At 39.9% G+C, this 27,386-nt stretch overlaps 1 protein-coding gene across 5 annotated transcripts in view; it reads right to left on the bottom strand.

Moving 5' to 3' along the window:
- ATP2B2 (ATPase plasma membrane Ca2+ transporting 2) overlaps positions 1-27,386 on the bottom strand; it is a 398,648-nt gene that overhangs the window by 52,129 nt on the left and 319,133 nt on the right. For all 5 annotated transcript variants that reach the window (XM_058845506.1, XM_058845507.1, XM_058845511.1 and 2 more), the window contains 4 exons: positions 25,951-26,115; positions 23,635-23,849; positions 22,179-22,421; positions 146-387 (listed from right to left, as the gene is read on the bottom strand). In XM_058845506.1, coding sequence (XP_058701489.1) covers positions 146-387; positions 22,179-22,421; positions 23,635-23,849; positions 25,951-26,115 — 865 coding nt within the window. The remainder of the gene's footprint in view (positions 1-145; positions 388-22,178; positions 22,422-23,634; positions 23,850-25,950; positions 26,116-27,386) is intronic.

Here is a 27,386-nt window from a genome sequence, read left to right as displayed (position 1 = left end):
GCAGCTTATGCTGCCAAAGTGTGCCCCATTTCTAGTGCAGGCAGCAAATTCCAAACACCAGAATTCTCACGTATTAGCATGGGGATGTTTTGCATTTTGGAAAAACAGGGATGCAATTTGGAGGCCAGGGATACAGTGCACTTACTTCTTGAGAACAATCTCGGAGGCTCCTTTGCTGTACATGCGGAAGCTGCCGTCCGGCATTTTAATGACCGTGCTCATGGACTTCCTGACGGAGTTGAAGGTGTAAACTTTGTAGAGCTTCTCCTCGGGGATGAGGCTCCGGACGGGCTCGTAATCCTGCTTCAGATCCAGGACAAAGCCCAAGAGGCCACATTCTGTCTTGTTGCCCACCTGGCGGGGCAGCCCGCCCTCTTTTTCTGGTGGCTGGAGAGAGGAAATAAAAATTGGAGATTAATTTCTCTAACTTCACAGTTCGTAAATTTCAGGCGTGGTTTAATATCTGAGCCGTGCAGACATGAGTTTTCCAGTTTTTAAAAGTGAGGTTAAAACTCCATGGAGCTCCAACAGACCAGAAGCATCTCCTCACAACAAGAAATATTTCTCCAGATGATATTTGCCACATTGGGTCTCTTGCAGTTCTTTTTTCTTAAATTAGCCATTGGCAGCGTGTGAAGGCTGGGCAATCCATTAAAAAGGAAGTAACTTTCCTTGGGCTGAAAACCAAGCAATTCTCACTTGTCAGAAAGAGAGGATTTCCTTTTCTCTCCTGTTTAGAATTCCATTGGCTTGCTGATTTTCACAGCTTAAACAGTGAGTTAAAGAAATCTCTATCATCTTTTTGTCCTGGCAGGCATTTTTTTATGTAAAAATAAATCTCCATCCAACCATAACAACAAAACTCAGTGAAAAAAAGAACTATAAAATAATAGTTCCTTGTCTAAATGTACCCCTTTCTAGAATTATTTTAGTCTGCTGCTTCAGACAAATAAATTCTATGTGTATTAGAGAAAATGGAGTAGGCTAAACACTGTGCAACTCCTACCAATTCTCAGTCCTTCAAAAGGAGAGAAGGAAGGACAAGGAAGATTTTAAATTCCCTTTTAAAATAGGAATGAACACTTAATTTACAAACTCTCCTGGAAGTGTTGTACACCCTGAACAAAATATTCCTGTGCCAAGACCCCAGACTGCACGTGGCCAATGTGTGACCAGTAAACTATTGATAACTTACATTTTCATATGATCAGTAAAATTAGGAAAGTGTTCCTTAAGCTAGGGCTAAGCTCCCTTTGTAGGAATAAAAGCAAGAAATCGTCTCACAGCTTTAATTTACACTGAAAAGAGATTTTGATTTGGCTCAAGACAAGACTCCAAGTCACATTTTCAATGTGAATTAAACATTTACCTCACATTTTGCAGAATTGGGACTGCAGGACTGTATTCAGAATCTGTATTTAATTTCACATTAAAATCCAGTTTACATCAAAAATGGGTTTCCTATAGATGGAATTTCATACATTGTCCCTCACTGGGATGAGGGCACAAAAAGGAATGATTAAAGCTGCAAATCACCCATCCTTCTGGATTTGAATTCTTGCAACAAGTTTGGCCACAAAAAGGGAAAAGGGGACTTTTTAAATAAGCAATAGTAATTAATTATCCCAGAAAACACCAATTGCAGCTGGTTCAAAAAATGAAGGTCAGATAGATGATAAAAGACTGGTCTAGAACTGAAGTAAACAAATAAATATTAATTTTTCCAAAAGAATCATCTCCCTACCAGCAGGAAGATTGATACCTGGTGACAGATAGATTAATGCAATTTTTTTTTTTTTCAGAGAGAAGCAGCTATGATGAACAACACAGAATAACCCAAAAATCTCTGTCTGAAAGAGATTTATCTTTCCAGAAAGGATTGTAACATCTTTCTTTTATGTGAACCATCATTTTTACTGACTAATGTGGGTCACTCTGGTGTTGCTATGACATTTCTACATCACTCCAGGGTCACTGTAAAACACTGACATTCAGCAAAAATGCCAGTGTGATACATTAATTTTATTACCTGCTATAACAACTTGTCCTGCTATAACCTCATTATATTGTGATGTAACTTCCCTCTGGATTCTCAAATTCACTTAAGAATCCCTAATTCAAAATGCAAGTGCTCACAGTGAGGTGTATCTGGAATCCAGTGAAAAACTCAGTAGTCAGAAAAATACCTTTTAAAATCCAGTTTTGTTTACACAAATAAGCTTTCTTTTCCTGGGATTGCAGGCACAGGGCTCCTGAAATCTGCCAGGAACTCAAAGCATTTTCCAAGCAACAGAGGAACCAACTTCAGTGCTGGGGTAGTGATGGGTGCCAGGGAAGATCCATTTTTCTGGGCATATTAAATCCAGCTCTTCTCATTCTAGATCTAAACCCTCATTTATGCTTCTCTTTGCCACTGAACTCAGTGAAAATTGTCATTGAATTAAATGTGAATGTGATCAGGCCACTGGAACGCTCCCAGAACCCAAAGAAAGACAAAGTTTTCCATCAAAGTCAGACAATCCTAGACAATAATTAATTTATAGATATGATTTCATCATGCCCTGATGCCAGGGGATATCAAGAAAATAAAAACCTGCCCACATTTCTCAATACAAAAAAACTAAATATCAGAGTCCTTCCAAAATTACCTTTATTTCAACAAAAAGTAGATCACACTCCCCTGTTCTTAACATGGCCTAAAAATAGGTTTCTTCCAGGGAACATCTTTTGAATTCAAATACGTAAGCAAGGGGGGAGAAAAAAAAAAATCCCCGTGAAAAGAAAAGGAACAGACACTTCGGAAAGGTTTCAAAATCGAACAAGTGGCCACCTCCCTGCAGAGCAGCTGCTGTCTCCATATTCTTTGTGCATTACATTAGGGGCAAGCATATGGTGCTGAGAGCTGGCACAGAGCACTTCCTTCCCTGCACTGTTCCAGCTCAAAATCTATATGCCAGGAGCAGCCTCCTTGCAGATTGTTCTTGACAATCCCTTGCAGAAGCTGCTGCCTCTGAAACTTCCTGCTGGGCTGGAGCTAAATTTATTTCTCGCTGAATTCTGCGGTTCATGGCACCTGGAAAACAAGGACAGCCCGATGGGGTTACTCTGGAAGGATTCGCTGGGAACAGCTTCAGTGACTCCTCAGAGGATGGAACTTCAGGATTTCAGTTTGTATGTTTTTAATTTCTTTGTAGTGCTGCAGTTCTTTAGTGCCTGACTCCAAACTCCATGTGCAGGCTCAGCTGCTGCTTCCCCATCCTGCTCAGACACAGCAATTCCTCCCCAGGCCTGCAATCAAGGAACCTCACTGCCCCAGGCCTGAGAGATGGAAACAAAAGGGACTTGGGGGCAGCAAAGCTGCCCTAAATGACTTCATTCCCTGCAGCTGCAACTGGGAGATGAACCCCAATGTGCAAATGGACCCAGCTTAGAAAAGTGTGAGACCTGGGACCCATTGGCCATTTTTGGGTGCAGCCCAAACTGGACCTGGAGACCCTTCAATAAATAGAAACTGATTTTTATTCCCTTAATTCTGTCTGGACTCTGTTTTTAGGTAGCCCAAAAGGCATCAGAACCCTTGGAAGAAGGAAGAGGGAAAGGCTTTGAGGTGAGATTTACCACAGGGAGCTCCAGCAAGGACCTTCTGCTCCCCACAGGTCACCTGCAATCTGTTCCATGTCCTGCCTGGAAAGGACTGAGCCAGGATCTTCCCCCAGTCATGACCCTTGCAAAATTTTTTTAAAAACATTTTTCCCAAGCCTTTGGATTATTTACCCACAACATTTCAATTGCCAGCAACTACTCACATGCGGAAGAAACCCCAGACAGATGTTTAAAAAGTCGTGGTTCCACCCAGCAGATTGAAATAGGTTTCTGGGTCAAAGTACAGCTGCATTACCAAGGCTTAAAAATACCAATCCAAAGCCAGTATTGACCTGATACTGAGTTGGGATTACAAAGGGAATTTTCAGAATTGTTTCACTGGTAAATAATTGCCTAATAAAAGGTTTTAAGAAGGAAGATAACATTCTGGACATAACTTAAAGAGGTGCTCCAATTTCCAAAATTAGATTAGGAAATAATTCCCATTTTTGCCATAACTCTTTACTAAACCTCCCTTTTCTCACTGCCCTTTCTGATGTGAGAAGAGAGGACTCTGCAAGAAGACCCAAGTAGTCCTTCTAAATTAAAATTTCAGGAATTCCTGTATTATCTGAGGCCTTAATTAGTTGTATATAGTTCTCCTGTGTTTTACAGGTTGAATTACTCCTTTAGAAAAACAATGACATTAAATATTCTAATTTATTAACATGAAAAATGAGCTTTGCTAGAATACTCTATCACTATTGAGCCTTTTATTTCAACCCAGCATCACAACAGGAAAATAGGAAAACAAAAACTTTTTAAAATTAAATTGCAAAAGATTTCCACTTTGTACTCTAATTACTCAAACAAAAGACAAAATGGACCAGGATGCACAGGAATTTTCTCTGTATAATTAAACATGTTATATGTAAAATTTAAAATAACCAAGATGGATGAACACTGTTCAAACCACATGATATTTTTGTTTTTTAATTCCTAATACTGCAAAAAGAACTACTAAAGAACTGTGGTCCTATCAGAGATAATCCCTTGCAACGAAATTTAATCGATATTTTAATGTCAGACATCTAAAGCAAGATTAAAACATCCTCATTTATAACCAAATTCTCCAGCTTTTTGCAGATACAGCTTCCTTCGACTGACTTCAAGCTAAAACAGCAGAGATTAAGAGATGTCTGTTTATCTTAGAGAAAAGCTGCAGAATGAAAGGGGTGAGTCTTTTTTAGCCAAGGATTAAGATCTGAAAACTTTGCTCTAAACCAAATAAAACTTTCTAAAACTAAATAAACTAAATCAAGTTTCCCACTGCAGAATGGCCAACGGCTCCAGAAGCTCTGTTGGCAACAGGAGGGCAGTGAAACCCCAGCCCTCAGCTGGTTTAGTTTGTGTTTAGGATTTCTCTGGGATCCTGGAGCCAGGGCAGTGCTTTAACCCCAGCTGGGAACCAGAAGTGGAGCCTCTTGCTCACTGCCCCTTCCCCCTGAGATGGGATGGGGAGCAACATCAGAAATACATCACCCCCTGGACTGGGACAAGAAGAGATTCCCTACAAATCTGAATCACAAATCAAATCACACCTGAAAATGCTGGGAATTTATTTCCGCAAGGTCTCTACACAGAAACAAAAACCAGCTTTTCTATCTGTGCAGACTCTGGTCTTTGCAACTTCGAGGGCAGACCTGGAATAATATTATTGATGGAAATTTATCCTGGCACAGTTTGGAAGTTCCAGAGGTGTTTCCATGCTAATGGTGAGCAAGCTGCACCCAGAGCAGGGAGATTTGTGGTACCACACATCTCTTTCCCAGCTCAGAGCCAGCACTGAGAGCTACAGGAAATTCTGTTCAAATAAAGTCAAAAGTCAGCTTGAATTGGGGTCAGCAGAAGGGAGTGGAGAAGAGCAGTGATGAACTTGGGGCTGGTTGTGTAACCTCTGTGGCACCAGGAGACCCACACTGCAGGACTTTCACACTGTCCTGAGTCTCTCACTGCATTTAAAGCCCAACATTTCAAACTTTGAAGCTTTGATGGCTTTTTCCAGCTCTTCTGCACAGCGCTGAGTAGATTAACATCAGTGTTCCCATTCACTTATATTTACCTGTTCATCAGAAAGTAAATGTATCTCCTCTTAACCTTCAAAAGATTAAAAATATTTTCACACTGAGCTGATATAAATCTCTCCCCTCATTTCAATTCCCAAGAACTAGAGGTCCACAGCCCTTAAGGAGAGTGAGAATGCCTGACTTTGATCAGTTTGCAGCATTTTTTGGGTCCAATGATTGCACATCCATAATTTCAAGCCCTATGGATCACACATTTAGAAATTAGCTCTAAACCAGACAGCAAAAAAAATGCTCTGAAACCCTTTAGCAGATGCCCTGGTACTTGAGATTGGATATATATTCCAAATATTATTGGATTTGTTACATGTGGTACAAAATGGTCTTACACAGCGCTTGCACAGAAGCCTGAAAAATATTAAATGTTTTTTGAAGTGTTAATATAGCTTTTCTAAAATAAAATATTTTCTAAAATAAAAAAAAACAACCAAACAAAAATATTTATTAATATTAAATGTCAATACTATATTGATATAAATATTAAATATTAATAATGTTAAATATTTTAAATTTATTAAAATAAATTTTAAAAATCTAAAATAAAATCATTATAGGCTTAAACAAGAACTTTGCTTTTGAAGAGCTTATGACAGAAGAGAGTAAAAAAAAAAGACAACATACACCTCTGACAGTGCCACGTATTTTCAGGGAGAAGAATCAAACATAAGGTGATGGGAGAAGGAAAAGTAGGTTTTGCTAATTCCCCCTGGATTGATATTTCTTTCCCTTTTCCCCTTCTATATTTTCAGTGATTGTATCAGTAATCCAGCACATCAGCAGCATTCCCAGGCATCAAACAGGACTGAACCAAAGGAGAAAGGTAAATAATAAATAATCACATAAATAAATAAATAGCTAAAATTTCACCAGGGCTGCCCTTTATTGAAGTGTCCCCATATTTCTAGTCCAAAAACACAAGAAAATTGTGGTTTTTTGTGAAAATAGAAGCTAATTTATTTTGCTTCTCATCACCCAGGATCCACAGAAGTTCCATCTCTTGGGAAAATGGCACTAAAGGAATCATCTCAAGTCCTCACTATTTCCTTTAGGCACCAGCACCCACCACCAAAAGCCTCTCAAAACCAAGGCAATTTATTCTAAATCCTGGCTGGCAGCTAAAGAACTGCCACCTCATCCCACATCTAGACAACCTAAAATGAAAGCACAAAGAAACACTCACATGGGATGTAAAATCTGAAGAGTGAAATCAAAAATGTAAACAAGATTATTTCATAATAACAAAGTTTCACGTTAAGAGGCTGCTCCAGTGGCTGGTGAGGCTCCTGAATTACTCCATGTTGAATATTCTTCATGGTTATTAAACCTATTTAAATATCAGGTCTGCCCAAACTTCTGAGGAAAAGGGCAGCAGGAATTTTTGTCTCACTCCTGTATCAGTTCAAGAAATGCTTCATTTGTGCAGCATCCAGAACGATGGAATTATCCAGGTACAACTGGAATTATCCAGGCACAACTGGAATTATCCAGGTACAACTGGAATTATCCAGGCACAACTGGAATTATCCAGGCACAATCAGCTCTCCCACAACAGCTGGAGGATATTCAAAGCCTTCCTGCCTCAGACTAGCTGGGATGCAGGGCAATTCTTTCATTTTTGGGAGGATAATTATTTAATAATACTAAATTATTATTATATAAACATATATAATATATAAATGTATATATAAACATAAAATATTTATTTAAAACAATTTAATATTTCCCTATTATCTGAAAACCACCTGAAAACGATGCCCAAACCAAGGCAATGCTGTGGCACCTCATCATTCTCCTGCTGGTGCTCCAGCTGGGGACAAGTTTGGTCAACCAGAAATTGATATAAAAATGGTGCATTTCAGCATCTTGCCTGCAACTCCAGCAAGGCAGTGCTGCCCTGAAAGGGGGCCAGCTGCAATTATGCAATGGTTCAGGGTGACATTTCCCAGCAGCAAAGCTGATGTGGCTCAGTGAATATGGACTCGTGCTCCTTTCAGCTCCCAGGAGAAAAGGATCCAGCCCATGAATTCCCCCACGAGTGGCTCTGAAATCTGAGGGGGAAATCAGGCATGAAGAACACGCTGGTGTGACAGTCCCCGTTCCTCTCTCTTTGAATCCCACCTATTTTTAAATTCACAGGAAGTTTTTTTAATAAAAAACCTTTAATTTTAATAGTAAATCATTTATTTGTCCTTTTAATTTGAAGGATGCATCTGCCTTTGATTCACTTAGGGGAAAAAAAAAAAAAAAAAGAAAAAAAACCACTGCCACAAGCATGAAAGTTGTTGATTCTTCTCAATGGTTTGGATATGTCAGGTTTGTACACAACTGTTGAAAAATTAGAGTTTTTCAGGGCTGTGTCCAGTGGGATTCTGAATATCTGCAGAGAGGGAGACTCCACAACTTCTATAAGCAACCTGTGCCAATGTTTCACCACTAATTCAAATGAAAATTACCATTTCTTTCAGCTTCAAAACCAGATAAAAAGAGGGATAGCTCTAGCAAAAGTAGTTAACAAAGCTAAATTTAACCACATTTATCTATGTAATGAATTTCATTTGGACCAGAACAAGGCTTTCTAGTTCCAAACTATAAATAAAACAACTGACAACTATATAAAAAAAAAAAGAATATCAATTCATCAATTCAAAGGTCCTGCATGTGCAATTTAACAATACCTATTCTAAGGAACCCAGCACTGACAGAGCTGTTACATTTATACATCACAGTTCAGCAGTGACTCCATAACCTGAAGATATGAGTTATTCCTCTCCATCTCCTAACTCTTTCTGGTTCTTTAATTTGAATTTTTCTAATTTGAATTTTTCTAATTTGAATTTTTCTAATTTGAACTTTTTCCTTTTTTAATAAATAGTCTAAGTTTCAAAACAAAAATAATTAAAACAGAAGGCTGGAAGTCTTTTAATTTAAAATATAAATCTCATTTTGAAAAACCTTTCTGTTCCAAATGACAATAACTTGTGGCTGGATTTAACAAGGGGTACATTGATGCACCACACCACAGTGCAAAGAATGAGCTCTGCCTTGTTATGACACTACTGATTAATTCTTAATTATGATTAGGATCCTCCAGCCTTGGTGTTTCCAGATGAGATTAAACTGAATTTTACCAGCGCAGATTTTTTTTTTCTCCACATTTCCCTCAGATGATTCTTGGCATATTTATTGCCCTAAAAGATATTATTAATCTGTACTTAGGGACCTTCCTATTGTTATTGATAAACCCATTCCTACACTCCCTTAAAATGTGCCATTTCATGACAATTTAGCTCTAAATTTGGAATATTCCCTATTCCCTTTCCAGATATGGTCACTAAAAACCTGAACTCTTGTCCTTTTGTACAGCCCCAGGGAAATGGAAATTGCTGGATTTATTCTGGCCCCAGCCCAGCTTTAAGTGCAACAAGAACTGTTGACAAGTAACCTATATAATCAAAGTAATTAGACACAGCAATTGCTATAAACTTACTTTAATCAACAACTAATTTACCTTAAATATAGTCTAAGTACAAGGATTCTGTTTAGAGTTTGCCATAAAGAAAGCCTCAGCATTTCTCCTGTTACCAATATCAGCAGAACCCAGACCAGAGTGACAAAGGGACAATTTCTAACCAAACTGGGCAAAAATTAAGAGCAGATTAAGAGATTTTATAAATTTCTAATAAATTCTTCAATATATTTGGCAAATGTTTTCCCAAATTGCCACGAGCAACAACCAAGCTGAGCATTTTTTCGAAAGAGAAATTGCCCTGAACGGCAGGGCTGTAATTGGTGCCTCCTTGATGGCACCCAAGAGCTGCTACCTTGGGTTAGACCTGTTAAACTCAGGTTTTACTGCCTGCTGGTCCTAGACTGGCCCTGTGAGAGCTACAGACAGGGAAAACAGGACAGAAGCTGTCTGGGGTGGAGCCCATCAGGTAGGAAAAATCCAGTTCCAAGGCAAAGTCCCCAGTTCAAAAAGCATATTTCTAAATTAGACCCAACACTGGGACTTCTGTGGGGTTGGCCAACATTAAAAGCCCTAAAGCATTTGCCTTAGGGCTGAAACCTCACCTTTTAGGTTTGAGGAAACAGAGATACATTTTCTTCAGTCTAAGCAGCATCTCTACATTGGAAATTGTCCTTGGAGCTGCTCCATTACACATTTTAGTTATTTATCAACAGATTTTTCCTTCACATCTCAACACTTTCTCCCACCGAGCCAGTAGTAATATTCAATGATTCTGACCACATGATCCTCAAAACTCCTCACCATTTATTAACTATTTACCTTTTCTAATCAAAGTTAATCACATTATTTAAAAACACTTCCACTGGTAGCCTGAAGTGCAATTCGTGCGTGTCTTTGCCTGGCCATTGTGCGTGAATTTCAGCCACAAAGAGTGAAACCCATCACCTATTCCATGGTATCTACACATACCCACTCTCATTTCTATTTGTATTGCCCCCTCTGTGCTTTTTTTAACTAATTAGAAGTGGAAAAAACAATCAACTAAACATCCCCTTCCACAAAAATCCACCGAAACCCTGTCCCACCATTTCAAAAAAATATGAACTGTGATAATAATTATAATGTACAAGAATTTAATCATGCATTAAATAACAGATAATCCGTGACCTTTACAGATGTGCATCAAAAACCTGATTTTCCATAAAAGAAAGAGAATTTACAGGTGGCTGATCTGTCCATCCAGTTTTCACATGCAGAAAACTTATCAGTACTCTGGGGATTGTCTGTTTTCCTGTTAAATAGAGCCAGATAGGAAAACTAAATTTCTAGGAAGACCAAACCAAAGCAAAAATTAATCTTAATACTTGCTGCCTTTCTGGTGGCCCCACAGCTACAAACAATTTGTACAGTCAAAGGAGCTAAATTTAGTGAGTGCAAAGCAAACCTAGCCACGTGAAAAAGGAAGTTTTTTCACTTGATTGAAGCTCCTGATTATAGCCCATCATAATTACAGATCTTCTACTCATTTCCAGAGTAAGGAGAAGGGTTCTTCAAGCACCCATCTCCAAAGGAGTCCAAAAACACCAAGAGCAGATATTTCACTGCTGATACAAAATGTGCTCCTCTTTAGCAGCACGTATCAGCTGGAACTATTTTTAAATTGGTTTTGGTTTGTTCCATTTGGGGTTTGGGAGGCAAATGGGTGAGCTCAAGTGGATATAATCCGTCAGAGCGATGCTTAGCTAATATATTTTCTCAGAGGGATTTTTTTGCATGATTGGTGGGATAATGTTTGGGATGCATTCTAAATTCAGTCCTCTGGCCAGGCCCTCTCCTTGTCAGGACACCAGGAGTGATGCCTTGGCTGGGCAGAGCAGCAGACGGAGGCTGCAGCCAATTTGCGCCTGATTATTCATTCAGGAGGAAACGGGACAGCAGTGATGGAGAGCTGGAACATCCTGTCCTTCTTTGGAGAAAAAGCATCCCAGAAAAATCTTCTTTCTCACCTCTTCCAAATGCACAGCCCCTATCACAGCAGCACTGAGCACTGCCAGCCTTTGGAGTGAGGGGGAATGGAAGGGGATGGGATAAATGGAAACAACAGAAAAATAACAATGCCTTGAAAAATCTGCAGGGGAGCTGTTTAACATGCTCAAGGCTTTCCTTTGGTGCTATGGCCCATGAGCCACATCTTCTGCCCAAATCTCATCCAGAATTTCCCAAAGACAAGATGTCCCAATGTCCCCACAAGGACTCACCATGAGCCAGCCACACTCTACTGCCCCGTGTGTTTGCACCTGCAAGGTAAGGCAGGCTCCCAGATTTATTCCAGTTATCCCATTCCATTTCTCCCATTTGTTAAGGCAGGCTCACAGTACTTATTCCATTTATCCTGAATTTTTATGATTTCTATAAGGTTCCTTTCCATGCAAGGTGTCTGCACAGCAGCTCTGTCATTTTTTCAGTGATGCAAAGGGACTGAATGGCTTTGACTAAATTAAAATAATCCAACAGCCTTTCCTTTGAAAAATTCCTGTTTCCTCTGCAAGACTCCAGCTGGGAAGAGGATTTTGTGGGACACATATCCTGCCTGCTCCCTGTCAGTCCCATCCCCTGAGAATCTGGATCCATCACAGTCACCAGTGCCTTTGGGAATCCAGAGCCCCTCACAGATCCCTGGTTACAATTCTCCAGGATTCCACCCATCCTAGAGGTTTTGCTGTCCCAGAACCACCTCTAAAAGCAGAAAGGCCCAGGATTTTTGAACACCTTCCCAAACTCACAAATAACCCAGAAATAAAATTGATTTCATTCCAAAGGAGCCAAGAGCTTCACACACAAGAAGAGAAAACTGGAAGCTTGACAGAGAAATGGGCTCAACCTGCAGGAGAAAGCAGGAACTGGAAATCAAAGCATAGATTTTACTTAGCATATATTTAATGCCAATTTTCCAAGTTACCTGTGACTCAAAAAGAATATAATACTTTGCTTACAATAAAAGCAAATTAATAGTGAAGTGCAGGGTCAGTCACAAAGAATAGCAATGAAAGTCAATTTAAAGTCTTGTTCAAGGCTGCAAATAACTCCTGCCATTTATTTATTGCTCTGAAATCAACACCTTTTCTGTCATAGACTTTATTCCTGATCCATTGTACTTCAGATCTTGTATCATTTGCAGGTTTTTGGCAATTGTTGACTGTTCTTTTTCCCCAGAGGAATAAACCACATTGAAGCTCTGAGAGTAAAAAGAAAACATACTAAAACTACACTGTATATAAAATATATATTTACACAATCTAAATCTGAAATGGAATTAATTTCCTATTTCATTATGAGGTGATTCACCCAGCACACTGGTTTCTAATCAGCCTGTTTGTGTACCTCATAAAACCACCATCATTTTCTGTGAAATTGGTGTTAGATCATCACACTGCAAGGTATTATCTTCCTGTTCCCATGCCTGAGAGCACAAAGAAAACCCACATTAAAACAAAATGTGCCTGAAGTAATTGGTTTACACCAACTCATGTAAAAACAAAAGCTCCCATCAGGAAAACATGTTCCCTGAGAATATTCCCTGAAAAGTGTTAACACCACATCCCCACCAGCACATCAATCACACCAAGGTGTGCTGGCTTCACCTCAGCAGGGTGTCAGAGCCAGGAAAAGCAGCCACAAGGATTCCCTCTGCCAACTTATTACAAAAAAAAAAATAAAAAATAAAAAATAAAAGGAAAAAAGTTCTAAGATGCTCAGACAACACAAAGCAATATTTATAAATCCAGATGAAAACACTGTGGAGCACCTTGCAGGAAATTTGATGTTTAAAGCCTGTGCCTTTGGGAAGAACTAGAGGTTATCCCCACAGAATCTTCTCATGCCAGGACAAGATTTGTGAACAATAAGAACATGAAAATAAGATAAATAACATAAAAGAAAATTCTATGCAAGGCAAGAGGAAAAACATTTGTTGCATCACAGCAAGTTCAAAATCAAATTTACTCATTTTCATACCAGCAAGAAGGAAAAAAATCCCCAACCCTAATGTATAAAATGATATTGTAATGACAAAAAGCTTCCAAGTGATTTTAGACTGACAAAAACCTCGCAGTGAATATTGATTCCAACAAGAATTAATGGGATCTGCAATTACCAAACTGAGGGCAAAGAAGGCCAGGATGAAGGAGGTGTTTATGGCCATGGATTCTGTCACTTGAGGAAATGGGGCAAAACAAAGATGATGAAATGCAATGAAAATGAATAAACAGAATTTCAACTTTTAGCTAGTATGGGAATAACTTGCCAAGCAGGATTATTCATTTATCCATCTCCTTTCCCTCTGTCCATTTGTTGCAGGAGCAGCACAGTCACCCCTTCCCCTGGCAGAAAATAAGGAATAAGGGAGGGAGCTGCTGGTGCTCAGTTCAGCCACAATTCCGGCTCTCTGGGGAGGGGATGAGCTCTGTCCCAGCAGATTGGGAGAAACTGGGAATTTATCCCAATTCTCTCCCTCCAACATCTGTGAACCTCTGCAGGGAATCCCCCCTTTCCTCTGGCAACCAGGGCACCAAATCCCACAGCCTCGGGTACATGGCAGAGGGAGAAGATGGCCCTGCTCCCAAATCTCCCTCTTCTGCTCCCAAATCCCCTCTTCTGCTCCCAAATCTCCCTCCTCTGCTCCCAAATCTCCCTCTTCTGCTCCCAAATCCCCCTCTTCTGCTCCCAAATCCCCTCTTCTGCTCCCAAATCCCCTCTTCTGCTCCCAAATCTCCCTCCTCTGCTCCCAAATCTCCCTCTTCTGCTCCCAAATCTCCTCTTCTGCTCCCAAATCTCCTCTTCTGCTCCCAAATCCCCCTCTTCTGCTCCCAAATCTCCCTCCTCTGCTCCCAAATCTCCCTCTTCTGCTCCCAAATTCCCTCTTCTGCTCCCAAATCTCTTCTGCTCCCAAATCTCCCTCTTCTGCTCCCAAATCTCTTCTGCTCCCAAATCTCCCTCTTCTGCTCCCAAATCTCTTCTGCTCCCAAATCTCTTCTGCTCCCAAATCTCCTCTTCTGCTCCCAAATCTCTTCTGCTCCCAAATCTCCCTCTTCTGCTCCCAAATTTCCCCCTTCTGCTCCCAAATCCCCTCTTCTGCTCCCAAATCTCCTCTTCTGCTCCCAAATCTCCTCTTCTGCTCCCAAATCCCCCTCTTCTGCTCCCAAATCTCTTCTGCTCCCAAATCTCTTCTGCTCCCAAATCTCTTCTGCTCCCAAATCCCCTCTTCTACTCCCAAATCTCCACTTCTGCTCCCAAATCTCTTCTGCACCCAAATCCCCCTCCTCTGCTCCCAAATCTCCCTCCTCTGTTCCCAAATCTCTTCTGCTCCCAAATCCCCCTCTTCTGCTCCCAAATCCCCCTCTTCTGCTCCCAAATCTCCCTCCTCTGTTCCCAAATCTCTTCTGCTCCCAAATCCCCTCTTCTACTCCCAAATCTCCACTTCTGCTCCCAAATCTCTTCTGCACCCAAATCCCCCTCCTCTGCTCCCAAATCCCCTCTTCCTTGGCAGCTGACTCCCTTCCACCCCTCACACCTCACAAAACCAGTAAGATTTCATTAAAACCCAGCTGGTTTTGGCAATCCAAGCCCCTCATGCCAAAGGCAGGATGAGCAGGATGGGATAAGGGCCTGTCCCAGGCTTTACCCACCCCAGCCTTGCCCAAACACCGTTATTTCAATTATTAATCAGCTGCTAATTTAGGGAGAAAAGATGTTTTTGTACCTCTCCTTCTACACAACTCCAATGGTAAGTGATGTGTGAAGATCATTACTTTCTGCTAATTACCACTGCTAGAAGCACAGACAATTAACTACATCATCTATTATCCCTAATAATTATTATTTACACAGTAAATAAGATGGACACTATAGGTTGGTTTTTTTTCCCTGCCTGATTTCTCTTGAGAAAATGCTTACCAAGGGCTTTATTAAAAGTTTGAAATATGTTGGGGGGGATTTTTTGGGTGATGATTGTCTTGTTTATATTTAGAAAGATTCTCTGGCCTGCATTGTCTGTTCCCATCCATAATTTATAACTGCTTACACACTTGTCTAACACTGGAAACAAAATACAAAAAAAAAAACAAATTTAGATATAAATTTACCTAAATCAGGAATTGTTTTTCCTAGGAAATAAAACCTGTTATAAAATATACAGATTTTTATAAATCAGTTCAATCACTTTTTAATCAAATCAACCAAATCTTTCATTTTAAATGGCTCAAATGCACTGTTTAGCTGGAGATCCAGACAATATTTTATTTTTTATAAATAAAATACAATTTTTTTTAAATTATAATATTTTTTATAAAAATATAATATTTTGAGCTTTTCAAAAAGAACAGCACACACAATTTTCACCATTTTCCAGTTCCAAACTAACGTGCTGAGAGCAGCCAATAAATGACTTTCAGCACTATCCAGAAGCTGTTTGATTCCTGGGATGTCTCTCCTGATCAAGATCCACCCTCCCAGTGCCACCCTGAAGATCACACAGGGTGTCAGAGGCAGGAAAAGGAGCCCAACACATTCAAATCAATTATTGTGCCAACATCTGCTTAAAAAAGAAAAACAAAGACAAAAAAAAAGAAAAAAATAGGAAAAAAAAAGAAAAAAAAGTCCTAAAATGCTCATACAGCAGGAAGCAATGTTTATAAATACAGATGAAAACACTGTAGAACATCTTGCAGGAAAAAGTGATTTTTAAAGCCTGCACCTTTGAGAAGAGCTGGAGGTTATCCCCACAAGTGAATCTGATTTTCTGCTACGCAGATTTTCCTCTGTGTTTCTCCTTGTATCCCATATTTAGTAATTTACTGTACCCCTAAGGCTGCAAGATCCAAACTATAAAACCTGGAGCAGTTTCATGAGTTTCCACAAATTCCTTTGGTCTTTTTCAGCCAGAGAACAAATGAGGATCCTTGAATTTCTCTACCAGTTCCTCCCAGTACATTTTTCTGAGCTATTTTCTGGATGGCTTTAATTCCACAAGGAGAGGATTTGAGGGCTGCAGATGTATTCCACAGTGCAGGAAGGTGATTCCAGCCTGGTGCTCAAGCAGTGGCACCAACAATGAGCTGGTCCAGTGCCATTACATGGGCTAAGATGAAAAAATTAATGTTTCTTAGTGTTTACTGATTTCCTGTATTATTATGAGAAGAGAAAACCTTCCACAGACCTATCCTTCAATAAAATACCTGTCAAAAAGCACTTCTCCTCCTCACCAGCCTTAAAACACAAATTATGAAATCGTGACAGAGTGTCTGAAGGGAGAATTTGCTTTTGAGCACAGCCTGAGGAAAGCAAGCTGAGATAAACAAACATTCTGAAGGATGGGCACTGCTGAATTGTCACCAAAATTCCCTCAAGCCCTTCTGTACCAACACTGGCACTGCAAAGCTCCCTGTGGACAGAGCTTGGATTTGTGGAGCACACATGGTGCAGAAAAACAGGGAAAACCACACTGTAAATAGAGCAGCAGTGTGGAGAACTCGTGGAAACTCTTCTGCTGCTGACTCAGAATGACCTTTCCTTTCCTTTCCTTTCCTTTCCTTTCCTTTCCTTTCCTTTCCTTTCCTTTCCTTTCCTTTCCTTTCCTTTCCTTTCCTTTCCTTTCCTTTCCTTTCCTTTCCTTTCCTTTCCTTTCCTTTCCTTTCCTTTCCTTTCCTTTCCTTTCCTTTCCTTTCCTTTCCTTTCCTTTCCTTTCCTTTCCTTTCCTTTCCTTTCCTTTCCTTTCCTTTCCTTTCCTTTCCTTTCCTTTCCTTTCCTTTCCTTTCCTTTCCTTTCCTTTCCCCTTTTTTTTCCTTTCCCCTTTTTTTTCCTTTCCCTTTTTTTTCCTTCCCCCTTTTTTTTCCTTCCCCCTTTTTTTTCCTTTCCCCTTTTTTTTCCTTTCCCCTTTTTTTTCCTTTCCCCTTTTTTTTCCTTTCCCCTTTTTCCCTCTTCCCCCTCCATTTCCCCTCCCTGTAAATCTTTTTGGGTTGATTTTTGGGGTTCTCACTCCTTTCCCCACCATCTCTTTGCTCCCAAAGCTCTGACCCAGGCAGGTCAGCCTGGACTGGACACTTGACCACCTGATAAATGACAGATTTATCTTTATTTTTATTTCTTTTTTTCCCCAAGAGACCTCAAATCAACAGCTGGAGCTGCCATTTGTGCCTTGATGTCAATGGCAGGGAAATACAGAAGGAAAAATCAGGATTTAAGCCATGTTGGTTACTGTGTTGACATTTAAGTTATTATAAATGAAAGATTTCCTCAATCTATGCTTATTAATTTCCTTTTTACCACTTCTTTGCCCATTTCTGTTCTCATATTTTGTGTCTGTAGGGATTTTTTTAAAGTATTTATTTTGACTCATTTTAGCAGCAATGGGGGAACTCAGCTGGATGAAATAAGAGATGGCTTGAACCTTCCTGTGCAGCAAAAATAAATGGGAAAATCATCTTTAATTTAACACAAGAAACAAAGGGCTTGAGAATAGGTTGTAAGCAAGCCATACCTGAGAGTAAAAAATATCTCTGCAATTCCATATACCAAAATAACTCAAAAAGGCAGTTTGGAGGTCAAAAGCTGCTTTCTTGTGGTTCTCCTTGGAATAAAAAAGGGAATTCTAGTGACACATAACAGCAGCTTCATTTAGCAGAGAGCCCTTGGCAGACAGCTCTGCTGCTGTAGCCTCAGGCCACAGAAATTCCCTGATTTTCTCTTGATAGGTGTGGCCTAATCTGATCTGTTGGACCTTCAGCTTCTGTAAGAATGAAACTAAAAAAAGCCTTTCCTAAACAGTCAGGGTCTCCTTCTTCCTTTCCATTTGCAAAGCAAAACTTCAAATAAATACAGAGACACATTAAAAAAATAAATATATAAACATAAATATAGATATAAATATAAATATAGATATAAATAATATAAATATAAATATAAATATAAATATAAATATAAATATAAATATAAATATAAATATAAATATAAATATTATAAATATAATATGAATAATATAAATATAAATAAACCAGATATTTATAAATAAAGGTAGATAGATAAAGGAAAGGTCTATTCTCTGTCAGATGAGAATTAGGGAGTCACAAGCAACCACTGTTAAAAAAGTGACATTTCAAAACTGCTTTGCATCACCAATGGGTTTACATCATAATGTGGGGAAATGTATGGAAAAATCCATAAAAACACCTACTACACCTCAAATTTCAAAAGTATTTGGTAGCAAACTTCCAAATATCCATATTCCCCCAAAGAGTTAAAAGTTTTTGTTCTGATTTTTTAGGAAGGCCTTACCATATTAAAATTTCTTGAATTATGAATGGTAAAAGGAAATGCCAGGAATTTTCTGTTGGCTAAATAACACATATATATGTAATTATTGAGACAATTTTTAAAAATCTGATTAAACAAATTTTAAGAAGTCAAATTCAAGTATTTGATTAATAAAATTCAGCCTTTGAATAAAATATAAATAAATCTCAAAGAAAGAAGCTATTTTGGACTTTGCACATCTTCTCAAAGGCTGTTCCTGACAGGAACATTTTGTCTCCCAGCAATCAGAGAGCTGCTCTTGCTTGGGATGCAAATATATTTTCCCAAATAAAAAGAACTTTTACCTGGCTACCACATCCATGTCCCCAATACCAGCAATAGATTTGCATTGATTCTTGCAAAGCAGCCTAAATTTTTGTGCTAAAGATTGTGCTAAAATCTTATTTCCTGTCCTTTCACTGTTTCACTTTTGAATGTCCTTGCTTCTCATGGCTTCTATATTTTATAGGTGTCTAATATATTGTTATCTACCTGCTCTGCCTTTCAGCTGCAATAAAATTGTCTGTACCCTTAGTGGTTTATTGCATTTTCTCCTTTAGGTTTTATCCAACAATGGCCTTTTTGTCCCAGAAGCTTTCCCAGCTCACATCCAGAACCTGATGAATATTTACTAACATATGGACCAACATATTTTTATTTTATTTCCCCTGGGAAAAGGGAGTGAATGTGGCAGTGAATGTTTTGTGCTTCACTGTGACATCTCCTCCTTTGGTTCAAGGTTTGCCACCACATCCTGCTGTGCCCTGTGCCACTGCACCAAATCATCACCAGAACAGCCCTGGAAACTCCTCCTGGAATTCCAGATATTCACCCAGCACAGGCAAAACCAGCTTTTTATCCCTCAGCACCCATCAAGCAGTGAATGAAAAGTCGGTGTTAGATCCTCACAATTACAGCTCCAGCTGGGACTTTTCCACTGGTGCTGAAAATCCCTCAGCTAAACCCTGATTGTGGTGTCTTCTTAATCAGGCACATCACACCCAGCCAGCAGGAATCACACCCAGCCAGGAAATTAAAAGCAGAAACACCTTTCTAATTAAACCTGAAATTATGAAAGCGAGAGCTGCACAGAAAAGTTCAAATCAGAACTCTTTTTGCATTAATGCTTCTGGTGTTTGGAGTCTCTGTTTCATCACTGCTCCCTGATATCCATGATCAATGTGCTCCAGCTCCAAGTGCAATCAAAGTATTCACAAAATGTAAATTTTGCTCTCAGAGTGAGAGTCTTTGCAGTCCCCATCGCAGCTCAGAGGCAAAAATGTACGAAGCCTGGTTTTATTTCCATGTGGAAACAGGGACACTGAACAGAAAGGTTTGCTGGAGAACAGCTTCACACAAACAGCAGAAAAGTTGCTCTGGAGCTAAAGGGATGCAAAACCAGCTCACCCAGCAACCTAATCTTGGAAAGCAGTAAAAAGAGCTATATTTAATGATGCTATTGTTCAGTTGGAATAATTTGTGTTTAATTTCTCAGGGAAATTCAAATCTTTTATGCCAAGCACTGATATTATTCCCTTTTTATATTTTTATCAATGGTTCAATTGCTCCTTAATCAAAAGACAATGCAAGAGGGAATATTTCTCATTCAGCGGAGCATCTTGACTAATTTTATGGTCCCATATGTGATCCCTCTGAACAGAAGTTCACACAAAGAGCAATTTACAGCACACACGTAGCTGGAGAGCTAAAAATAGAATATGCAAAACTCAGTCTTGGCGACAGAACCCTTACAATGCCCTTTGGGCTTCAGCTGATATTCACAATTTGATTAAACACAGCACACGAGCATTCTGTATTAGCAGGAAGGAAAATAATCCTGTATATTTATCCTGGAAACAACTCCCTCAGGTATTTTTAACTGTATTTATCTGGGATGTAAAATGGGCTATGGAACAATATCTTGTATCTTAAAGTTCAGCTTCAGCTTGTTATAAATTGTGAATAAAATGAAATCCCCTGAGATTGGAGCTGCGGTTCTCGTGGAGTCCATATTGCAAAGCTTTAGCTCAAAAGATCTAAAATGTCACCATTAATTTTAAACAGATAAGTTCAAGCAGTCACTGATCTGCATCCAGAGGATTTCACCCCTTTATCAGTTTGGAATCTGTCTCTGTGCAAAGCTTAAAAAGCACTGAAATGGTGAAATATTTTTAATAGGCATAAAAAACTAATTCCAACAAGGAGCAATGAAGCCAAGTCAGAGTAAAAAACAAACAAACAAACAAAAAAATAGAAATGATATTGAGATCATTTTAGAAAATGAAATGTTTCAGTAAACCACAAGGAAAAGACAGATTATTAAACTTAATATTGCAGATGTGGATGGAAAGTCTGATGATTTCCCATTTACTCTGGGATTCAGAGGGGGTGAACTGGTGTGGAAGCTGGGCAGAAACACTTTGGTACTGGCTTTGACCTCAAAATGAACAGTAAAATATAAAACTCTGTCTAAGCCTCTGTCAGTCACACCTGACTGAAGAACCAACCCCCTGCCTGCCCTGCTGCTCCCTGGGAAGGAGCAAAATTCTGCTGACACTGGGAATGCTCTCCCAAAGCCTTCCCAAAGTCAAATTCCGTGCCTTGTCTTAATCCTGGGTGTTCAGGGTGTTTTATTCTCCTTCTCCAGGAGAGAGCACCTAAGCTGATTTAGGCTGTAACAACATTTAAATTACCAAGGTGTATTTTCTTCTCCCCAGCAATCAAATGTTACATTGATTTGTGAGAGCAGGAATTACCCAGTAACACCAAACTGTTCTTGCTGGTTTAGAAGTGCACAAATGAAATTCAAGGAGCTGCTGCCGTAAAACATCCACTCTGAGTTAGCACACAGTATTTGTTTTCTCTGATTGAATTTTAAAAGAACACTTTTAAAACAAACATGAACTACATGCCTGACTTTATTCTGCAGCTCAGCACAGACCTATAAAAATGACAATACTTACATTCGTAAACTAAAAAGAAAAAAATCTATTTGTTCAGCAACATTAACATTCAGCTTGACCTTTCAAAGAACAAATCTATTGGAATTGCAAAAAACTGCAGTCTCTTAATTAGCTCTGTACAGAAGAATCCAATGCTAAAAGCAAACAGGGAATTTCCATTCTGGCCTCCTGTACAGAGTGAATAAAATACTTCAGGATGTAACTCACTTGAAACCAGAATGAATAAAGGTCATTAATCTCGCTGATTTAACCAATCCAATTTGTGCTCTTTGAGCATTAATTGAAATTTCTTAGACACACAAAAATCATTTTGCACATGTGAAGGCTCAGTGAAAACCAGATATTTTACCACACATTTATGTTCCCAAATTTAGCTGCACCAAAACTGGGCCACCCCAATCTAATGACAGCATGTTTTTAAATGTCTCATGGTCTTGTACTCTTAAATGCATCCCTGTCCTTGACAAAAAACCAATAAAATATACAGTTTTTAGAACGCCTGTTCTCATTCTGAGGACCTCAACGGTATTTAATGCTCCATAATCAACAACAAGATGTTAAAAAACTTTAAAAATATATATATATATATATATAAAATAAAGAAATTACACCTCCTTCAGCTAGGCCTCACTCAGCTGACCGAAAATAAAACCAAAACAGAAATCACTTTCTCACCAGAATTTTCGTAGTGTAAGCGCTGTTGATGGCAATTGCATTGACCAGCAGTTCCATGGTTTTGGCAGGGATGGAGTCGGGGTCGGGGATCTCCTTGTAGTGGACGTCGCCCACGTAGGCCTGCACCACGGTCATGCGGTTGGTGGTCAGCGTGCCCGTCTTGTCCGAGCAGATGGCCGTGGCGTTGCCCATGGTCTCGCAGGCGTCCAGGTGCCGCACCAGGTTGTTATCCCTCATCATTTTCTGAGGGGAGAACCCAGCAAAAAGCCAAATAATGAACCCTTCGAGGCTGCATTTCAGTGGTAAAAAGCAAAGCGGCCCACGGTTGGTTTTGCTGGTGAGAACGCGGCGTTCTCTAAACCAGAGCTTTTCTGGGGCCCAAAAGCCCCAAAGTTACAGACCCTGAGGTCATTTTTTGCCTTTGATAAACTGAAAGAGTTGCCTCATTTTCCTGCAGCAGGTTTGAATTTTAAGGAACAGCTGGAAGAGCAAAGGTGAGCTAAAGGAACCAGAGATAATGGCAGTTTTTAAACATGATTGTTATAGCAAACATTTGGGGTTTTTTTCTTATCACTGCTTGGAATGGAATATTATCTGGCAGCACGCAGATGGACCACACATTTTGGGGGAAAAGTGAAAAGGAAAGAGAAAGGGAAAAGAAAAAGGTCTCAGAGGAAGGACACCAGGAGAATGAGGAAACAATTTCAAAGCAGCTGCATTCTTTATTAGAAAAACCCCATCTTTGAGACTTGTTCCTTTTTCCCAATAATTGTGACCTTTGGCTACATAGAAGCCAAGAGATTCCTTCCTAAGCTTCCTAAATTAATTTGTTTACATGCTAAATGGAAATAAACTTTCCACCATCTTCATCTAAAATTCCCAGAACGTTTAAATCATCTGATCAAATTGCTCTAGTAATCCCCAAGTCCAGGATGTTAATCCTCTTTAATTTCCTAATAGAACCAATTACATGGACTTCAAAGAACTGCAGCTGCATTTAAGAAAAGTACATGAAAGCTTCAGTGAAACTCTTAATTTCTTTGAGAAACTCCAGTTTCTCTGAGAAGTGTTCCTGAAGACTTCAAATCCTTGTCAAAACTTTGTACAATCGCACAAGAAAATTTGAATACGAAATTATTCTATATCAAAAGACTGGACTATTTTCAAAGAACATTCTGCTCAATAAATTCCTGGTTCCTTGCAAATTAAGTAGGTTATTTCTACTGCTTGATATTCCCGCACTGTGCAGCTTTAAGGAGATGTGATGGAAGATATATTTGCAGTTTTTTTAGAAATACTTTCAATATACGTTTTCTTTAAAGCAATTTCATGAACATTTTGAGCACATTATTTTCAGAGTGTTTTTCATCCCATCTGATAAAACCCGAGGACCAACTCAGTAGTGAATTCAAGCAAACAGCACTTTCCTCCCTGGATTATTTTGAATGTCTCTTACCTTTACAGAATAAGCCAGAGAAATAGTGACAGCAAGTGGGAGTCCCTCAGGAACAGCAACCACGAGCACAGTAACACCAATAATGAAGAATTTAACAAAATACTGAACGTAGACAGGAGTGCACTCAGGCAACCACTGCTTCTTGTTGACCACAAAGGTGTCAATGGCAAAATACAGTACCAAGATGATGACAGTGATGGCAGACATCACCAGACCTGGGGGGAGAAATCACCAGTTAACATAAACCCAAACACCACTCAGGACATGAGCAATTAGAAATTTGGATTTGATAAGAAATTACTTTTTTCTTTGTGACGTTTTTCACCAGTACCAATAACCATGACAATGTGTACAGTGAAGAAAAAACATTGCCATCATGTATTTACAGCAATCATATATTCCAGTGCACAAGAAATTCTAGGGAATTCATTTTTAAGCACTTATTGCTGCCTTTAAAACTTCCCAGGCAGTGCAGGAGTTTTGCTGTCACTTAAGCTGAACTTACTCAATTTAGCACATTACTTTGCCTGGTACAACATTTATCTGTGCTTTAAACCTCCACCTTTTACAAATTACTTGTCTATCCATATTTAAAGACCTTTCTTCTAAATAAGTGTATCTTTAGAGGCTTGAGCAAAGGAGTCTCTCATAGTTTATGCTGCTGTATAAAATACTGTAGAAAAGCCCCACAGATGTGTCTGGGTGAGTATAAAGAGGCAATAATGCAGAATTATCCACAGGACAATATTCACTGGGTTTCATTAAAATGTGACTAATGCTGGTGTTTCCAAGGTGTCCCTCTTCAATGGAACATCTGCAGTGTGTATTTTCATGAGCAGAGGTTCCAAAGAGACAGAGACACCAATAAATATTCCACACAGAGTTGACAGAATATCCCAAGCATTCCATCCATTCTCCCAGTGGCACAGACTGCTGGGATAGCACTCCTGCTCCACAGTTTTGTCCCTGGGTTTGAGTATTCAAATAAAATTCCCATTATAGCCTCAGCTTTACATTGCTCTGGCCAGCCCTGTTTGGCAGGTTTGTGTGAAGCAGTTAAGCCTGCATTTCGGAATAAATTAATTTCTCCCTAATGAGATCATAGACTAGAAGGAGATGCTGTGAATCTCATGTCTTGACTGAAGTTTTAAAAAAATTGGTAAAGCTGAAGGGTGCTAAGGTTGACAGGAAACAGATGAGTCAGGGAGATCAGTTTGTACCAGAGGATAAAGGAAAATCTATTAAAATATTGTACAGGCAAATACTCCTGACAATGCAAGACATCCCCATAGGTTGCTCAACGCCAAAGAAAAACCAAATGAGGCAATGATTAATTAATTTAATTCCTGTTCCTTGCCACATTCTGGTCAGAAATCCCTACACAATCACTTTGAGAGTGATGTTCAGGTGCCTGCCAAAATACCAAAGCGAGCAGAAGTCAAGGCAGTGCAGAAAGTATTTGATCCAAGGAATTAATCATCAGGGGAAACAAAGGAGAGAAGCTGGAGCAGTATGAATTGGGGCAAGGCGTTAAATTGGATATCAGGGATGGTAATCCCAGATTTGGTCACACTCTGTTCAGGAAAAGGGAATTGGAATCATGGGGTTATGTGATCAGCTCCTGTGATGAGCTTAAAAAGGGATGGGAAGGGGAGAAACCAGACTGGGGAAGAAGGCTGAGGGAGATGGAACAGCAGGAAAGGGATCTTGTAGGGCATCAGCCAAGGAGCTGAGATCAAAATCTCTGTTAATACCACAAGAAAACCAAACCTAAGGAACTTGGGCCCTTATGGAAGATTCCCACTCTCTACCTACGTGTTGGAGAAGTGCTGCTTCCAGCACCAGGGGCCAGATGGTTCTGGATACAGGAGTCAAAAGATGTGTCATGCTTGAGGCAGGAACGGGGATATTTGGGGAGAACAGAATGCTTTCAGAATCCATGAGAGGGAAATACTGTGTGAGTGATATTTTGAGATGGTATTAGAGATTCTGAAACAGTGTACTCCCAAGTTCTGAGGGGAGAGGAAATTAAATACGTAATTACTGCACTTGGGAATATTAACTCAGAGAAAATCTGCATTTCATTTTGATTCAAATATTCATTACAATCCAAGTTGCCCAAAGCTCCTTGACAGTCAAAGCTGATTTTTAGGAGAATAAAAGATCTTCAACACCACATACTTTCCACAGAACAGCTTTGTGATGACCCATTTCCAAATCCTGCGGTAAAAAAGGACCTGTCCCTTTCCAGAACCATTTGTTTTGCAGCTCTTTGTCTCCTGTGACCCAGAGGGATTTGGTGTCACCCAGCCATACCTGCTTTGCCAATCTGCACTGCCAGCTTGGTCAGCTTTCCCTGAAGGACGGATTTTTCTTTCTTGTGCATGTTGGATTTCTTCTTGTCCTTGTCGTCTCCCTCTCCCCCTTCTGCGCTCTTCAGCGGCTGCATCTCCATGGCAGCAGCCCCGTCCTGCTGCTTGGCTGATAATGCAGAACAAAACTGTTACTCCAGAGCTTTATCCCTTCCTTTTCTCCATCTTCATCCGCTCTGAATCCAGCCAGCATCACAGGGGCTGCCTGGGACAGTCTCTGCCAGGGACACCCTTGGCTCCCGTGCCAGGCCCTGGAGACCCAGTGGGGCTCTGCAGGACACAGCTGTGCCAGCACATCCCTCAGGTGGGGATTTGGGCTGGAAAACCACTGCTTGGGTTTATCCCTCATTTTTCCCCCCAGCCATGACGCTCTGGGCCATACACATGTATGCCACTGAATGCCTTGCATGTGACTGGGCAGGTGACAGCACCAGCCCCGCAGGATTGCCTGGAACAGCAGAGCTCTGACAGACCCGTATTCCCCTGAATTTTGGGATGTCTCTTAGAATGCAATGGCCCCACATAATCACATTCCCAATGCAAACATTTTGAAGGCAGTGTGGCTGCAGAGATGGCCCCTGTGTCACCTCCCTGGGGGCACCCGGGTGACCAGGGGCCACACTCTGCCACCCACCATTCCAGAAAATCCCAGAGCTATAAAGTTTCCTCAGCATTCTGTGACCAGGTTACTCAGCCCTCGGGTCTGATGGTGGTGGCATCACCATTCCCCCACAAGAGCCACACACAGTTTCAGGGCTGATCCCTCCTTTCCTGACAGAATGCCAACAGAGGGAAACTTTATTTTTGCGTGTTTCTGAAAGGCAATGACATTGCAGTGGATATATGTGCATGTGTCTGGTTTGTACTGAGCACAATAAATAAAATAGGATGAGATGGAACAGCTTTGCTTTCATGAAGAGATTGTACAAGACTGTGCTTGTTTGACCTGGAAATCTAATTTATCTACCTAGCCTGAATGCTTATTATTTAATAGAGTTTTATTTGGTACTTTTGTGCCATGAACCACTGAGTTTCTCTATTCAGTTTCTGAGCCATCACCTTTGCAATGTTCAATATTATCTGAGAAGAGAAAATTATCATTTAATTTGGTATAAGCCAAAGAGCTCTTGATAGCTGTGTCTTATAATAAAAAGGGAACCATGACTTTGCTTCAGAGAAAGCAAAATATTGATTCCAATTTCTTCTTGACATTGTATATTAAATAAGAAGCTCCTAAGATGCTCAATCTTCCTGTTGTTTATCCTTATAAAAGGCTTTTACACCGCTACATAACACCCTGGCTTTAAGCTTTCCTTTTTTTATTGCTTTGCCTTTTCCCTGCAAATGAAGAGATGTCCAGACAATGCCATCAGACACCAG

This window comes from Poecile atricapillus, chromosome 9 (assembly GCF_030490865.1).
Source record: "Poecile atricapillus isolate bPoeAtr1 chromosome 9, bPoeAtr1.hap1, whole genome shotgun sequence".
In the NCBI taxonomy this organism is placed as follows: domain Eukaryota; kingdom Metazoa; phylum Chordata; class Aves; order Passeriformes; family Paridae; genus Poecile; species Poecile atricapillus.
Note: the sequence above shows the minus strand (reverse complement) of the source record. Positions and strands in the feature narration are given on the sequence as shown.